This window comes from Thalassophryne amazonica, chromosome 3 (genome assembly GCF_902500255.1).
Source record: "Thalassophryne amazonica chromosome 3, fThaAma1.1, whole genome shotgun sequence".
In the NCBI taxonomy this organism is placed as follows: Eukaryota; Metazoa; Chordata; class Actinopteri; order Batrachoidiformes; family Batrachoididae; genus Thalassophryne; species Thalassophryne amazonica.
This window is the reverse complement of record NC_047105.1, coordinates 132,135,366-132,153,212: the sequence shown is the minus strand read 5'-3', so window position 1 is coordinate 132,153,212 and position 17,847 is coordinate 132,135,366. Positions and strand designations below refer to the sequence as shown.

General features: G+C 42.2%; 1 protein-coding gene across 1 annotated transcript in view; it reads right to left on the bottom strand.

The window, feature by feature from the left end:
- Positions 1–5,329: 5,329 nt before the first annotated feature.
- The window catches only part of lrrn1 (leucine rich repeat neuronal 1), a 44,375-nt gene continuing 31,857 nt past the window's right edge, over positions 5,330–17,847 (bottom strand). The window contains exon 2 of the mRNA XM_034167444.1: positions 5,330–8,039. Within this exon, the coding sequence (XP_034023335.1) occupies positions 5,737–7,944 (2,208 nt within the window). The 5' untranslated portion in view covers positions 7,945–8,039 and the 3' untranslated portion in view covers positions 5,330–5,736. The remainder of the gene's footprint in view (positions 8,040–17,847) is intronic.

Here is a 17,847-nt window from a genome sequence, read left to right as displayed (position 1 = left end):
TAAACCTAGTTACAGCGTTTTCTGAAAGACTTCTAGTGTAATGAAACTTATTCCCCACTGCTGGGTAGTCCATCAGAGTAATGTAAATGTTATTAAGAAATGATCAGACAGAAGGGAGTTTTCAGGGAATACTGTTAAGTCTTCAATTTCCATACCGTAAGTCAGAACACGATCTAAGATATGATTAAAGTGGTGGGTAGACTAATTTACATTTTGAGCAAAGCCAGTTGAGTCTAATAATAGATTAAATGCAGTGTTGAGGCTGTCATTCTCAGCATCTGTGTGGATGTTAAAATTGCCCACTATAATTATCTTATCTGAGCTAAGCACTAAGTCAGACAAAGGTCTCAAAATTCACAGAGAAACGACCAGGTGGACGATAGATAATAACAAATAAAACTGGTTTTTGGGACTTCCAATTTGGATGGACAAGACTAACAGTCAAGCTTTCAAATGAATTAAAGCTCTGTCTGGGTTTTGTTAATTAATAAGCTGGAATGGAAGATTGCTGCTAATCCTCCGCCTCGGCCCGTGCTACGAGCATTCTGGCAGTTAGTGTGACTCGGGGATGTTGACTCATTTAAACTAACATATTCATCCTGCTGTAACCAGGTTTCTGTAAGGCAGAATAAATCAATATGTTGATCAATTATTATATCATTTACTAACAGGGACTTAGAAGAGAGAGACCTAATGTTTAATAGACCACATTTAACTGTTTTAGTCTGTGGTGCAGTTGAAGGTGCTATATTATTTTTTCTTTTTGAATTTTTATGCTTAAATAGATTTTTGCTGGTTATTGGTGGTCTGGGAGCAGGCACCGTCTCTACGGGGATGGGGTAATGAGGGGATGGCAGGGGGAGAGAAGCTGCAGAGAGGTGTGTAAGACTACAACTCTGCTTCCTGGTCCCAACCCTGGATAGTCACAGTTTGGAGGATTTAAGAAAATTGGCCAGATTTCTAGAAATGAGAGCTGCTCCATCCAAAGTGGGATGGATGCCGTCTCTCCTAACAAGACCAGGTTTTCCCCAGAAGCTTTGCCAATTATCTATGAAGCCCACCTCATTTTTTGGACACCACTCAGACAGCCAGCAATTCAAGGAGAACATGTGGCTAAACATGTCACTCTCGGTCCGATTGGGGAGGGGCCCAGAAAACTACAGAGTCCGACATTGTTTTTGCAAAGTTACACACCGATTCAATGTTAATTTTAGTGACCTCCGATTGGCGTAACCGGGTGTCATTACTGCCGACGTGAATTACAATCTTACCAAATTTACGCTTAGCCTTAGCCAGCAGTTTCAAATTTCCTTCAATGTCGCCTGCTCTGGCCCCCGGAAGACAATTGACTATGGTTGCTGGTGTCGCTAACTTCACATTTCTCAAAACAGAGTCACCAATAACCAGAGTTTGATCCTCGGCGGGTGTGTCGCTGAGTGGGGAAAAACGGTTAGAAATGTGAACGGGTTGGCGGTGTACACAGGGCTTCTGTTTAGGGCTACGCTTCCTCCTCACAGTCACCCAGTCGGCCTGCTTTCCCGGCTGCTCGGGATCTGCTGGAAGGGAACTAACGGCGGCTAAGCTACCTTGGTCCACACCGACTACAGGGGCCTGGCTAGCTGTAGAATTTTCCACGGTGCAGAGCCGAGTCTCCAATTCGCCCAGCCTGGCCTCCAAAGCTACGAATAAGCTACACTTATTACAAGTACCATTACTGCTAAAGGAGGCCAAGGAATAACTAAACATTTCACACCCAGAGCAGAAAAGTGCAGGAGAGACAGGAGAAGCCACCATGCTAAATCGGCTAAGAGCTAGTAGCTGCGCTAAGCTAGCGGATTCCTAAAAACACACAAAGTGAATAATGTGTAAATAATTTAGAGGTGATTCAGCAGAGGGAGTGCTTTAGTTAAGGCACGTGAAGATTACACTGTGAAACAAATCGTTATCTAGGTAACTAGATCAATCTAACTGCGCAGATTAAACAGATACAGCAAAACACCGCTGTGCTCCGGAACAGGAAGTGATACAATACCGCAGTGAGAGCCAACCACCAGATGTGAACACTGACCGTGAATAAATGGAGCACTGTGATGCTAATAAAGCTTTTTCAGCTTTAAAATGAATTATTTTTTTCGTTTTTGTCAGTCGCTGGACAAAGCACCAGCAGGACAAAAAACACACCCGGAGCACCATATTACACCAAGGGACTTCCTCAAAAATGTTACATTTATTTACAGTTAGGAATAATAAGCAACAACAATATGCTCTGATGCGATCTGACTGTTCACATTGTACGTTCAAAAACCACACGTCGGGGTTGCATTTCTTTAAAAAAAAAAAATAAATAAATTATTTCATGCTTATCAGCGCGCACAGTGAGTGAAATCAGGTGGGGGAAGACTGAACATACATGCACGAGCGCACACAGCAACATGATTCATGAGAGGACGTTAAAAAAAAGAAAAACATTCATAACAGGTGTTGGTACTTATACTGTTGTATAAATTATATTTCATACGGAGTGTTACAGCTGCGCAAGGTGTAGCAACTATTCCCTCATCTGTCGTAAATCCTGTTTTGTGTGTGTGTGCACATGCGCGCATGCATATACGTTCAGTCTGCCCCCCACCTGATTCCACTCACTGTGCGCGCTGATAGGCATGAACTTTAATATATTAGGTTATTCTGAGGGAACGCAATTAAAAAAAAGACTTTACATGAGATCACTGTTTGCTCTCTCCGGTGTTTGCACATGCACAGTGCGCGACGTAATCAGCGCATAGACCAGGGGTGGGCAACGAGGGCCGAGACACTGCAGGTTTTCCTTGCAACCAATCACCTCACCTGGTGGGTTGCTGATGAGCTTCTCCCCTGCATATAAACACCTGGTCATCAATGAAATCACCTGCTGAGACACCTGAACATTAATGAAATCACCTGCGAAGGTGAGTGGTAGCAAGGAAAACCTGCAATGTCTCAGCCCTTTATGGCACATGATTGCCCACCCCTGGCGTAGACGCTTCTACCGCTGCTTCAACAGCGCGGAACCCTCACGAGTCACGACGGCCGACCATAATATCAAACAGGTTTGATTTTTATCCGACCATATGATTCCCCATCGGGAGGTGGTCGTGAGATGTTAAACGCAGCTCGTTACTCCATGTAGACTGCACGATGCAGGACGCACTGAAACTCGGCGCGATCCCAGAAATTCTTGCACAAGTGAAAAATCGGCTGAAAAGGCCAAAAATCGCACAGTGTAAGCCCAGGTGGTGCACTGGTGAGTTAACAATACCGTTCTTGTTTTAACTAACTTTTTCTTTCTATTATAAGCCACCCAATTTTCACAGTCAGTCAGCACATAAATGCTGGATTTTAATGCCACAGCAGAACTCTTATTATCTCTGTGCGCAGGCGGTTTGTGGGTCGGTTGGATATGAAACTCCCGGGCTGAAAAATGTTCCCAGCACGCCCCTGGTTTGGAGTCTGTTTGAGGCTGTGGACAGGTGTCTTTTATACAGATAACGAGTTCTAACAGGTGCCATTAATGGGTGATTCTTTAACTACGGGCACTATTGGCCTTGTAAATGTAATTTCCACCACACCATTGCCTTACAATATAAAGCGCCTTGGGGCAACTGTTTGTTGTGATTTGGCGCTATATACATGTGCTCTGATGTCACTGTTTATCTCCATAGAAACTACCCAAACAATCTTTCATAGAAACTGGGGCAAAGGGACATTACAGTGTTGTGGTGGAAATTACGGCAATAGTGTGGGACAACTACATTTTGTTTAAAAAAAAATCACAACAGTTGTATGACATTGAATACCCCAATTGTTTTGATAATTTACTGATATTTTATTCAGAGATATCTTAAAACATTAGAAAAAACGTTTCTTTACCATTCATTTTTATCATTGAAGATCAAAAGTCTGGGTGTGGGACAAGCACAAAACGGCAATATTTGCATATAATGATGCTGAAAAAAGGTGAAAAAGTCGTCATAGACTACTAGAACAAATTTCTTAACACACTTTCATTGTAAAGATAACTATAAAAGTGTGAAATTCCCCCTTTTTTCTGTTGTTCATACAATATGACCAAAGGACATAAGTGCCCGTAGTCTAAGAATCACCCTAATACAGGTAACAGGTGGACAGAAGAGCTTCTTAAAGAAGTTAGAGGTCTGTGAGAGCCAGGAATCCTGCTTGTTTGTGGGCGACCAAATACTTATTTTCCACTATAATTTACAAATAAATTCTTTAAAAATCATACAATGTGATTTCCTGGATTTTTTTTCTCATTTTGTCTCTCATAATTTAAGTGTACCTATGATGAAAATTACAGACCTCTCTCATCTTTCTAAGTAGGAGAACTTGCACAATCAGGGACTGACTAAATACTTTTTACCCCACTGTATCTGTGGTACAAATTTCATAATCTGTGCAGTAGTTTTGATGTAATCCTTCAAAGCCTATATAAAGTGAAATCTTGATCCAGAATCCAGATCCAAATCTGGATCGCCTCCAAAATCCAGTAGTCTTCCATGCCCTATCTGCGGTGCACATTTGGTGAGAATCCATGAAGTAATTTTGATGTAATCCTTCAAAGCCTACAGAAAGTGAAATCTTGATCCAAAATCCAGATCCAGATCATCCCCAAAATGGAGTCTTCCGTGCCTTAATATTTATCTGTGGTGAAAATTGTCAAAATTTGTACAGTAGTTTTAACATAATCTTGCTAATACAAACAGAAATAAATACATAAACAAACGCTGATGATTTTATTACGTCATTAGCGGACGTAAAATAAGAATCAAAGCAACACTGTATCCATTCTGACATAATGACAACATGATGTCTCGCTTATCTTACTGCTTTATCTTAGTTTTTAGAAATATGTCTGTAGATTTCCCATGGAAGACGGTAGTTTTCCATATTGTCATGCAGATAAACGTCTGTACTTTCTTGCACAGACACAAGAGTCCCACACAGGTTGTATGAACCTCAAACAATGGTTTCTAGTCCCAATCCAGCCACCCTTTTACCAGTTTGACAACCCCAGTGTGTGGTCTGTTTAAAAATGAAGCTTGCATTTGAAAATTTGTATAAAAGATGAGTAAAGTAGTATTTATTTTACTTGATCCTCCATAAACATGTTTGTGTGTTTACACTACAACAAATCCAATAATTGTGGACACATTTTAGTTAAAAAATAAAAAAAATAAAAAATCAGAAATTTAAGAAGTCTCATCTATTTGCCTTGTTAATAACATTCATATTTCTATTGCTGGTTTACGGTGCCCGAGTTCTAAATTAAACAGTCTTTAATATACAGAAACAATCATTTGAATCACAGCTGATACAACATTACAGAAGAATTGCTACATTATTCAAGAGACAGTATGTCAAGTCTATATTAACTGTCAGCTTATAGTGTGGTGATAACAAATTCAGTGCACAATAGTCAACAGTGAAACTGTTTATACAAGAGGGGAAACAAAGCGTCTCAAACAGTTCTGCCAGAGGAACGAGTCCAAATGAGTTGGACTGCAGCATACTGGATCTATGACAACGCACATGCTGTGTTCATCAAACGAGTAGTAAAAATAATGCACGCTCTCTACTCTGTCCAGGAAAGGTTTGTGTAAGAAAAACACAGAAAATCACAAAAAGCAGTTTTACTTTAACATAAAGAAGCAAAACTGTATTTGTGCTCCAGAAACAAACGTCTCACCACATGTAATAGCTACGTGTTGTGTCCACCTGGCTGGGCTTGGTCTCAGAGGAACCTTCTTTGTCCTTCTCGCCGTCAGCCTCCCAAAGGTTTATAAGTGGAGGGTACAGCTCATTTAGTGGGATGGATGACGTCTTCTGCATGTACTTTTTCAGGGAATGATGGTAATTTTTCCTCTTCCACCTCTTACTGAGGTATACACCCAGAGAGGCCAGACTGATGAATGCACACATCGTTCCCATAACTGCTGCAAGAGCAGTGTTGGTACTTTGGTCAGACACTTCCACAGCAAATGTCACGTGCTTTGTTGTCACATTTACACATGACCTTTGTGTTTGTAGTTGAATGTTTGACACTGTGAGACACACCTCATACTCGGTTGCTGGTTGTAAATGTGTAAGATTGTACTCGTGGATGTCCACGGGTACCTTGGCAGTGTAGCTAATATGTGGGTTGTCAATTTTCATGGTTGCTGATGACCACTTGAGGTTAGAAGTCATTACATTCAAGTTTATTTTCCAGGAGACCAAGATGGAGTGAGATTCTATCTGTACAACAGAGATCTTCATCAGCTGAGTGCCATCTAAAAGTGTGCCATTCACTCTTATGACTGTCACTCGTGTGTCAGCTCCCTCTGAATTCTGGGCAACACAAGTGTATCTGCCAGAGTCTTCAACCTGAATATGAAAAATTCTCAAGGTTCCTTCACTGTTGAGGCTGTACTTGTCTGATACAATGTCTAACATTACCTTTGTACCCACTGGGGTAACCCAGTAGATTTCCGGTGCAGGCTTGGACATGGCTCTACAATCTAAGTCCACAGTCATGCCAATGTCCACGTTGAGGTGGCTATCGAAGGTATTATGGGAGATCATGGGCAAACACTGGTCTGCTAAGTTTTTTTGTAGAACTTCCCTGACACGCTCCCCCCTGAGCTCTGTTGGTGTGGCACAATACATCGACAGAGGTTCCATGAAACGGATGGTGGTTTTATTGGCACTCATCCACTGGATAACACAGTCACATCGAAGAGGGTTGCTGTGGATGCTGATCTCACGTAGGTTAGGCAGCGATTCCACTGTGGATTGATAGAGCGCATTCAGGGCGTTGTTATTCAACATTAGACTCTCCAAAGCTGGAACATCATGAAAAGCCCGGTGGTGGATGTAGGAGAACTTGGGGTTGTTTGTAGCCTCCAGCTTAGTGAGCTCAGGAAGGTTGACCAAAGCGTACTGATCAATGGAGACCAGTTCCGCCATGTTATTTATACCCAGCTCCTTCAGTCTCAGCATATTCTTGAAATCTCCTTTCAAAATCTTATGCACTGGGTTTTTGTTCAAATCTAAGAACTTGAGGTTAGGTAATTTCTGAAGTGCTCTCTGAGGAACTCTGATTAGCTTATTGTCATAAAACGAGAGGCTTTCAAGATTGTCAAGTCCTGCAAACGCATTTGCAGGGATACCTATTAAATCCATACCAGCCAAAACCAGGCTTCTTAGGTTACCCAGGGACTTGAAATTAAAATCCATTATTCCAAAAATAGGGTTCTCCCCAATCATCAGGATCTCCAGATTGGGTGTAGAGTCAAACCACTGGCTATTGATGACCTTGAGCTTATTGGAGTTGAGGTGAAGCCTGAGCAGGTTATGAAGACCACTAAAGGCATTTGCAGATATGGTGTTGATTTGATTGTGGTTTATGTAGAGCTCTTGCAAGTTGCTGAGGTCCTGTAGACAGAAATCTGGCATTTGTGTGATCTGGTTCTCTTCCAGATGAAGTGTGGTGAGCTGAGACATGTTATTCAGGCCTACATCCTGAATGGTGCTAAAGTTGTTCTGGGACAAGTCCAACTCTGTCAGGTTAAATAGCTGCTCCAGCTCTTCATTGGTCCTTGAAATGTAGTTACTCTGCAGGAGGAGAACCTGAGTGTCACTGGACAAGTTCCCTGGAATGTGTGTTAGACGCAAGTCGTTGCAGTCGACTGTAATGGCTTCTCGGTAGGTGGACTGTGGGGTAAACCAGGGTCTGATCTCGCACACACAGAGCTGGGGGCACTCATTGTTCTGGAATGAGGATAGTCCTGCTGATAACAAGATTTGGGCAACAAACATCTGGCCCAAGAAAGAGCTGTCTGACCTCTGTCTTGCCATCATGGGGAAGGTCAGGTGAAGCCAGATGAATTTGTGAGAGTTTGTTACAGTCATCAGCCAGACTATCCGGACTAACTAGTTCTTTCAGTCCAGGCGAGTGGTCAGGAGATGTTTGGTATTATGCAGCCGCATCTCAGAGTAGGTAGGATCTGCAAATGAAAGCAAAAACATACATAAGTGATCAAAAGAAAATATTACTTAAGTGTATTTATGAGTTCCTCCTCTCAATGTAAAGTCCTGATCATCTGTGAAATCACCTGCTGAGGTTATCAGTAATGACGACTAAGGATGAATTCCTGAATGGGCCTACTGGGCCAAGGCCCCAGGAGCCCAAGACTCTTGTGCAAGAAACAGGAAGTATTGTGTGGCAATGTGGCTAGCTTTGCCACAGTATTTGAACTTTTTTTCTCACCTGGTTTGAATAAAATATTTGAGGTGTACTTTCTTAATAATAACAGTAACAACAACGCCTGATTAGAAGGACATTTACATAGTGGTAGGCTTAGAAAAACAGTGAAATTCCTTACATGACAACTAAAATCTTTAGAGTAATTTACATGGGCTCAGCACTTGCAAAAATTTTAAGGGTGCTGTAATTATTGTAAATACAGGCCTAAATGGTAGCTGGCAGGTTAACTGGGTGCAGGCACGTGTGTACAAAAGGTAGCCTATGTTATATTCATCATGACTGTAGACTGGTCAATAGAGGGCACTGTTAAAGTTACAGAAAGCATTCATTCATGATTAAGTCAATGCAAGATGGAGCCACAGAGCCGTATATGAGTAGTAGAGTAAATAGTCGCACTGAGATGTGTGCCGGCCACACTGCCCCAGCTTCTGACTGTGGCAGGTCATCACTGCAATGTCAGCTTATGGGAAGGCTGCTGGACTACTTTTGAGGTTTCTCCGATGTAAACAAGAAGGCATCCAACATGATGCAAAGCCACACACATGCATCAGTGAGAGGGTAATTAATTATGATTTAGTTGAAATTTTTGCCATTCATGTGACATAAAACATTGTCAAATTAATACATGCACACATTAAGTCATGCGTTGTTTTGCATCACAGTTATTCATTTCTGTGGGACTACTTTAGGTGTAGTGATTGCTTCTTGGTGATGAGTCCAGAGCGCGGATGTGCACAGAATATTCAAAATCTTAATAGTGGTTCAGCCCAACAGAGCAGCAGAGGATGGTGTCTCGGCAAGGAGGCGCGGTGGCCATTTTATATCAGGGTAGCTCAGTGGGCAGCGTGCACATACACTCAAAGAATCTCAACAAGAAACAAGTGAAAATGCCAGAAACCTGCACGTTGGCAAAGCCACTGACGGAGGAAGAATAGAGACAACATTTCCTTCCATTAAGTAAGCAGTTTTGGTTATTCTTGTTACTTATTAATAAACTGGTGTAAAGCATCTGGCCTGTGTACCAAATCTGAGGATTTTGTAACCACCTAGAATTTTATTCAAAGCTGAATTTATTCAGTATGAAACAAAAATGGATTTAATTAATGTGGACCATGTGGAATTAATTAATGCACTCTGTGTGCCCATCTGGATTGTGTGATATTGTGCCTTCCTGTCTGCAAATTTAACTCCAAAAATAAGCATCTTTTCACTTTAAAAAAAAAAGGTAAAGATTTGCATGTACATGCTGTCTTTGAAGCAGACACACTGTCAATCGCTGCGGCAATGCATTATGGGAGTTCGGGTTTGGGTCTTATGTTAATTATTATTGTAGTACATGTTGGTTTAGCAGTGTTGTTAGTGTTAGATTTGTTGTGTTTTGATAGTTCAGGTTGTGTTGTTAGTGCCTTGTGTTTGATCTCTTCTGCCACATCTGTCTTGTGTGTAATTTTTCGTTTTTGCAGCAGCAGCAGCAGTCAGCAGCCACCCCGCCCCATTCTGCCGGGGGATGGCTGAGCTCATCACAGCAGCCTGACTGTTGCAAAACACACATCTGACAGGAGTTAATATGTATGATTTTATGGTTTACAGATGTTTTTGACCATTAAGCTTTACACACTATGCCAGCAAAAAAAAAAAAAAAAAAAAAAAAAAATGTTAGCGGACTGAAAGTTATCAGAACTACATTTAGTAGAATCTAATTGGACCGCTGATGATTTTCAAAGTTAGCTGAAAATGAAAAAGTTAGCTTCGCTAATTAGTGGTTAGGGGATTAGTGGAACTGTGCCCACCACTGACAGACCAGAGTGAATGAGGAGAATTTCCGGAATGTTTTGCCAGAAAATCCTGCGTCTTTGTCCCCTCTGAAATGTTAGAAGCCTGCCAGCTGCAGCACAGAGTCTGGAATCAAGCAACAGAGCCACATCTCCATGAAGCACAAAACAGCAGATGTGGTGAAATCTCTGCTTTTCCCCAACAGTAGCTGGAGTTCATCCCTTTTTATTTTGCAGAGAGCGCACATTGGAGAGGAATATTCCTGGTAGTGGTGTACAGTGACCGTGGAGCCATGCGAGCGCGTCGGCGTGTCCCCCCCTCCTCTGGCGTTTCACTGCATGGGCCAAGGTGAGAGGACCTTTGGCCAACATGCCCAATAAATCCTCTGAAGGCTCGAAAAAACTGGGAAACAAATCTGATGGCATTATTCCCCTGATCTTCAAGAGCTCTGTGCAGGTGAAAGAGATCCCGGAAACGTTGCATATCACAAGAGTAATGCACAATAACGAACAAAGAAATGCACACCAAAACACAGAGGCGACCGTAGGCGGCAGCATGTTTTTTGGGAGGGGTTGTAAGTTTTTTTTGTAGCTAGATTTTACTGCAATCATTTCCCGAATAAACCCATACAGCCAGTGCAGCAATATTTAAGAGACCACATTAACGAGTTAAGTATGTTTCCTGAGGGAGGCACCGAGCCCATGACAAAGCCTTACAGCACCGTGACCTTCATCCACCCAGATTTATGATCACTGCCAGCTTAGCAAAACAACTCTTAAGAGGATTTTAAAGAAGAGAGCTGACTATTTAATCTGAAAGCAAACTATCTGGCAAACGGTAGTGGTGATACAACAAGGCAGTGCCCCTCCTGTGCTGGGGGGGGGGGGGGGGGGGGATGCAGGACAGGGTGGAGTTTTGGTGAAACACTGACCACAGTGCATCTCCTTTTAAAATATAGCACTGTATAGCAGGTCTACATTGGATGGAGACAAACAGGAATTTTTGCATATTAATTAAAACAACAACATGCAAATCTGAAATGATACAGTCCACACTTAGGGAAGCAATATTATATTATTTTGCCTGAAATCTAAATGTATTATCACTGCATCAACAGTGTTGAAAAGGATACATCAGTGGTTCCCAAACTCAGCCCTTGCGTACATGTCCTGCACGTTTACAGTTTATAGTAGCAGTACACACCTGTACAAGACGGTGTGATTGGGTTGTCCCTAGCATGATCATGTGTTGGTAGAACAGGGACAAATAGAACTTTGACAAGGTACAGGAGTGAGTGCAAAGCCTAGTGCCTTCTTCAATCATCGTGGTGATGTTTCCATAATGGCAGCATCAGCTATGTGGGTGATTCTTTAACTAGGGGCACTATTGGCCTTGTAAATGTAATTTCCACCATACCATTGCCTTACAATATAAAGCGCCTTGGGGCAACTGTTTGTTGTGATTTGGCGCTATATACATGTGCTCTGATGTCACTGTTTATCTCCATAGAAACTACCCAAACAATCTTTCATACACACTGTTTAAAGGGACATTACAGTGTTGTGGTGGAAATTACGGCAAGTGTGGGACAACTACATTTTGTTTAAAAAAAATCACAACAGTTGTATGACATTGAATACCCCATTTATGTTTTGATTATTTTACTGATATTTTATTCAGAGATATTTTAAAACATTAGAAAAACGTTTACCATTCATTTTTATCATTGAAGATCAAAAGTCTGGGTGTGGGACAAGCACAAAACGGCAATATTTGCATATAATGATGCTGAAAAAAGGTGAAAAAGTCATCATAGACTACTAGAACAAATTTCTTAAAACACTTTCATTGTAAAGATAACTATAAAAGTGTGAAATTTCCCCTTTTTTCTGTTTTTCATACAATATGATCAAAGGACATAAGTGCCTGTAGTCTAAGAATCACCCATGTATAGGCCTTGCAAATACAAGCCATTTTAAGTGACATTTGAGTGACACTGATTTCAAACTTATTGAATGTTTGGTCACGTTATACTTAGGTTGTGTTTTGAGTGCTCCTTTAGTTTACACTTCAGTTTTATGTAGTAGTTATGCCACTGTTATCCTAACAACACACCATGGGTAATGTGGGAAGTCCAAGTTGTCCTCAACAGGAAGAAGGCCACCTTTAGAAGCAGAGACATGGAGGCAATGAAGGTAGCATAGCGGGAGGTAAAACACTGTGTGAGAGAAGCAAAGGACAGCTAGAGGAGAAAGGTGGAACAGACGCTTGAGAGAAAACATGAGTGAGGTCTGGGAAGGCATGAAATCCATAACAGGCCATAAAACAAAGACCAGAGTCATAGGAAGGACAATGGAGAAGGCAAACAAACTTAATGACTTCCTCAACTGGTTCAAACAGTCCACCACCCCCACCTCTCCCTCACTACAGCCATCTCTCCTTCTTCCCAGGAAAGCAGCAGGCCCAGACAAGGTGTGTCCCTGACTAATGAAAACCTGTGCAGCTGAACTGAGAGAACTGCTACAACATATCTTCTACCTTAGCCTGCAGCTAGGGAGAGTATCCACCCTCTGGAAGACATCATGCATCATTACAGCTGCTAAGAAAAACTGGCCCAGCGAGCTGAATGACTTCCAACCAGTGGCAATCACTTCACACCTGATGAAGACATTGGAGTGGCTCTTCCTTAGCCTCCTCCAACCCCAGCTGCAACATGCCTAGGATAGTCTGCAGTTTGCACATCAGGAAGGTGTTGGTGTGGAGATGCCATCCTCTACCTGCTACACCAAGCCCAATCACACCTGGATAACGGAAGTGGCACAGTGAGGATTCTCTTGCTGGACTTCTTGAGCACCTTCAACACCGTTCAGCCCTTTGTGCTTTAGGACAAATTAAATAGGATGCGAGTAGACTCCTGTCTGGTCACTTGGATCTCCAGCTACCTCACTGACAGGCTGCAGTATGTCAGGCTGAGGGACACCATGTCTGACACTGATCAGCAGCACTGGAGCGCCACAGATAACAGTGCTGGCCCCTCTTCACCCAGTATACCTCAGACTTCTGCTACAACTCTGAGCTGTGTCACACCCATAAGTTCTAAGAGGAACCCCAATAGGTTATAGCTGGCACTGTAACCTATTGGAGCAACTGTGGCACAAACTGCCGGTGTCACAGAGGGACTTTTCTTCAGCCAGGACAAGGAATTAAATTATTTTCAAACGTTGTTTTCCGAAATCAGGCTTTATGTGGATACGTTTTCGTCAGACTGTGAAGATGACCTTACTAAAATGAACAGGTAAGACTTTATATTTACTCCTTCTGTGAATGGTTTTAATATTTATTAATAGCATGTTTGTCACACTACTAACGTATAATACACTAACTGTATTCAAGGAGGAAACAAGATTTATTTTAAAAATAGCTGATATTTTCAGTCCCTGGCAGGTGCTGTATCATTTTTCAGATCTGAAATGTATGTACCTGTTTCTAAGAAGAAAAAAAAAACAACAAAAAAAACAAATTAAAAAATCTGCACGTCACTTTTTTCTGATGTCAAGGATGGTAAAACAAACTATTTTTTAAAATCAGTCGATTATGACCAAAGAGCTGGCAAAAACAACAACAACAAAAAAAAAACAAAACAGTTTATCATCTCCACCGCATGCCGAAATCGCCTGCATTAAATTTTTTTTTTTTTGAATAATCACCATTCTGTGTTCTGAACTCTGCCAATATCATCACTTAAACCTGAGAAAGACCTTAAACCTGTGTTGACTGCTTTATTCATTCACACACACCCACGTCGCTTACACTGGTGGCAGCGGTGGGATGATCTCGCTGTGGAAAATTGCCTATTAGGATTGTTCTCAACTTTGTGAGTCTCTGACACCAGAAGCTAACGTTAGCCGCGCTAGCCGCTATCTTTGATTAAGCTTCAGTACAGTGAGCTAGCGCGCCATATCGTCCACCTTTTATTGTTTTGTTAGCTTCAAAGAGTTTAGAAACAGTGTTCCAGTTGTCTATCTCTGCCAGAAAAGAAAAAAAGGAAAGAAAAGTCTGAGGAGGAACACCCTGCTGGAGAGCAGCAGCCAGCCAGCACAAGCTCACTTGGAGCTTCAGTGGCAGCTTTACCGCAGTCCAGCCGTGCACAGGGAGTGCCGCAGGGCATTCTTTTGCCGCCACCCTTTCTCAATGATGGTCGTGAGTCTTTTCAGCTGTGGGCTCGCCGCTACAAAGTACAAAAAACTTGGGTTAAAGTGATCTGGGTGAAACTTGGGTTTCATGACGTTGCATCAGAATTTTGGCTCTCTGTTGGAACTGTTTACACAGAGACTGCTACCTGCTGCTTTGGACTTTGAACTAACAGTCTTTTTCAAGACTTTTTTACTTTTTTACTTTTTCACCGTGCTCCAACGCCTAAAGAAGACCTCTAACGGTCGAAACGTCGCGACGGGGCACTTTTATCAGCTAACTTTCGTTAGCGTTTGCAAGCTAACTAGCTTGCTAACGCTTTCGTTTTTATTTTATTTTTTAGCACTGTTGTCGTGCGTTACCTGTGCTGCTCCACAGCGTGTCTGGTGGATTTTTATTTTATTTTAGCACCGTTGTCGTGTGTTACCTGTGCTGTTCCATGGCCTGTCTGGTGGATTTTTATTTTATTTTTTAGCACTGTTGCCGTGTGTTACCTGTGCTGTTCCATGGCCTGTCTGGTGGATTTTATTTTGTTTTTTAGCACTGTTGCCGTGCGTCACCTGTGCTGCTCCACAGCCTGTCTGGTGGATTTTTATTTTATTTTATTTTTTAGCACTCTTGCCCTGCGTTACCTGTGTTGCTTCATGGCCTGTCTGGTGGATTTTTATTTTATTTTCTAGCACTGCTGCCGTGCGTTGCCTGTGCTGCTCCACGGCCTGTCTGGTGGATTTTTATTTTATTTTATTTTTTAGCACTCTTGCCCTGCATTACCTGTGTTGCTTCATGGCCTGTCTGGTGGATTTTTATTTTATTTTGTTTTTTGGCGCTGTTGCCGTGCGTTACCTGTGCTGCTTTATGGTCTGTCTGGTGCCTTAACTAAAGCACTCCTTCTGCTGAATCACCTCTAAATTATTTACACATTATTCACTTTGCGTGTTTTAGGAATCCGCTAGGTTAGCATAGCTACTAGCTCTTAGCCGATTTAGCATGGCGGCTTCTCCCGTCTCTCCCGTACTTTTCTGCTCTGGGTGTGAAATGTTTAGTTATTCCTCGGCCTCCTTTAGTAGTAACGGTACTTGTAATAAGTGTAGCTTATTCGTAGCTTTGGAGGCCAGGCTGGGCGAATTGGAGACTCGGCTCCGCACCGTGGAAAATTCTACAATTAGCCAGGCCCCTGTAGTCGGTGCGGACCACGGTTGCTTAGCCGCCGTTAGTTCCCCCCTGGCAGATCCCGAGCAGTTGGGAAAGCAGGCTGACTGGGTGACTGTGAGGAGGAAGCGTAGCCCTAAACAGAAGCCCCGTGTACACCGTCAACCCGTTCACATCCGTAGCCCTAAACAGAAGCCCCGTGTACACCGTCAACCCGTTCACATCTCTAACCGTTTTTCCCCACTCGACGATACACTCGCCGAGGATCAAACTCTGGTTATTGGCGACTCTGTTTTGAGAAATGTGAAGTTAGCGACACCAGCAACCATTGTCAATTGTCTTCCGGGGGCCAGAGCAGGCGACATTGAAGGAAATTTGAAATTGCTGGCTAAGGCTAAGCGTAAATTTGGTAAGATTGTAATTCACGTCGGCAGTAATGACACTCGGTTACGCCAATCGGAGGTCACTAAAATTAACATTAAATCGGTGTGTAACTTTGCAAAAACAATGTCGGACTCTGTTGTTTTCTCTGGGCCCCTCCCCAATCGGACCGGGAGTGACATGTTTAGCCGCATGTTCTCCTTGAATTGCTGGCTGTCTGAGTGGTGTCCAAAAAATGAGGTGGGCATCATAGATAATTGGCAAAGCTTCTGGGGAAAACCTGGTCTTGTTAGGAGAGACGGCATCCATCCCACTTTGGATGGAGCAGCTCTCATTTCTAGAAATCTGGCCAATTTTCTTGGATCCTCCAAACTGTGACTGTCCAGCGTTGGGACCAGGAGGCAGAGCTGTGGTCTTATACACCTCTCTGCAGCTTCTCTCCCCCTGCCATCCCCTCATTACCCCATCCCTGTAGGATGGGGTAATGAGTGGGTTATTGGTGGTCTGGGTGGCCTGCTCCCAGACCACCAATAACCAGCAAAAATCTATTTAAGCATAAAAATTAAAAAGAAAAAATAATATAGCACCTTCAACTGTACCACAGACTAAACAGTTAAATGTGGTCTATTAAACATTAGGTCTCTCTCTTCTAAGTCCCTGTTGGTAAATGATATAATAATTGATCAACGTATTGATTTATTCTGCCTAACAGAAACCTGGTTACAGCAGGATGAATATGTTAGTTTAAATGAGTCAACACCCCCGAGTCACACTAACTGTCAGAATGCTCGTAGCACGGGCCGGGGCGGAGGATTAGCAGCAATCTTCCATTCCAGCTTATTAATTAATTAATCAAAAACCTAGACAGAGCTTTAATTCATTTGAAGGCTTGTCTCTTAGTCTTGTCCATCCAAATTGGAAGTCCCAAAAACCAGTTTTATTTATTATTATCTATCGTCCACCTGGTCGTTACTGTGAGTTTCTCTGTGAATTTTCAGACCTTTTGTCGACTTAGTGCTTAGCTCAGATAAGATAATTATAGTGGGCGATTTTAACATCCACACAGATGCTGAGAATGACAGCCTCAACACTGCATTTAATCTATTATTAGACTCTATTGGCTTTGCTCAAAAAGTAAATGAGTCCACCCACCACTTTAATCATATCTTAGATCTTGTTCTGACTTATGGTATGGAAATAGAAGACCTTAACAGTATTCCCTGAAAACTCCCTTCTGTCTGATCACTTCTTAATAACATTTACATTTACCCTGATGGACTACCCTGCAGTGGGGAATAAGTTTCATTACACTAGATGGTCTTTCAGAAGCGCTGTAACTAGGTTTAAGGATATGATTCCTTCTTTATGTTCTCTAATGTCATATACCAACACAGAGCGAGTAGCTACCTAAACTCTGTAAGGGAGTTAGAGTATCTTGTCAATAGTTTACATCCTCATTGAAGACAACTTTGGATGCTGTAGCTCCTCTGAAAAAGAGAGCTTTAAATCAGAAGTGTCTGACTCCATGGTATAACTCACAACTCGTAGCTTAAAGCAGTAACCCGTAAGTTGGAGAGGAAATGGCGTCTCACTAATTTAGAAGATCTTCACTTAGCCTGGAAAAAGAGTTTGTTGCTCTATAAAAAAGCCCTCCGTAAAGCTAGGACATCTTTTTACTCATCACTAATTGAAAGAAAATAAGAACAACCCCAGGTTTCTTTTCAGCACTGTAGCCAGGCTGACAAAGAGTCAGAGCTCTATTGAGCTGAGTATTCCATTATCTTTAACTAGTAATGACTTCATGACTTTCTTTGCTAACAAAATTTTGACTATTAGAGAAAAAAATTACTCATAACCATCCCAAAGATGTATCGTTATCTTTGGCTGCTCTCAGTGATGCCGGTATTTGGTTAGACTCTTTCTCTCCGATTGTTCTGTCTGAGTTATTTTCATTAGTTACTTCATCCAAACCATCAACATGTTTATTAGACCCCATTCCTGCCAGGCTGCTCAAGGAAGCCCTACCATTATTTAATGCTTCAATCTTAAATATG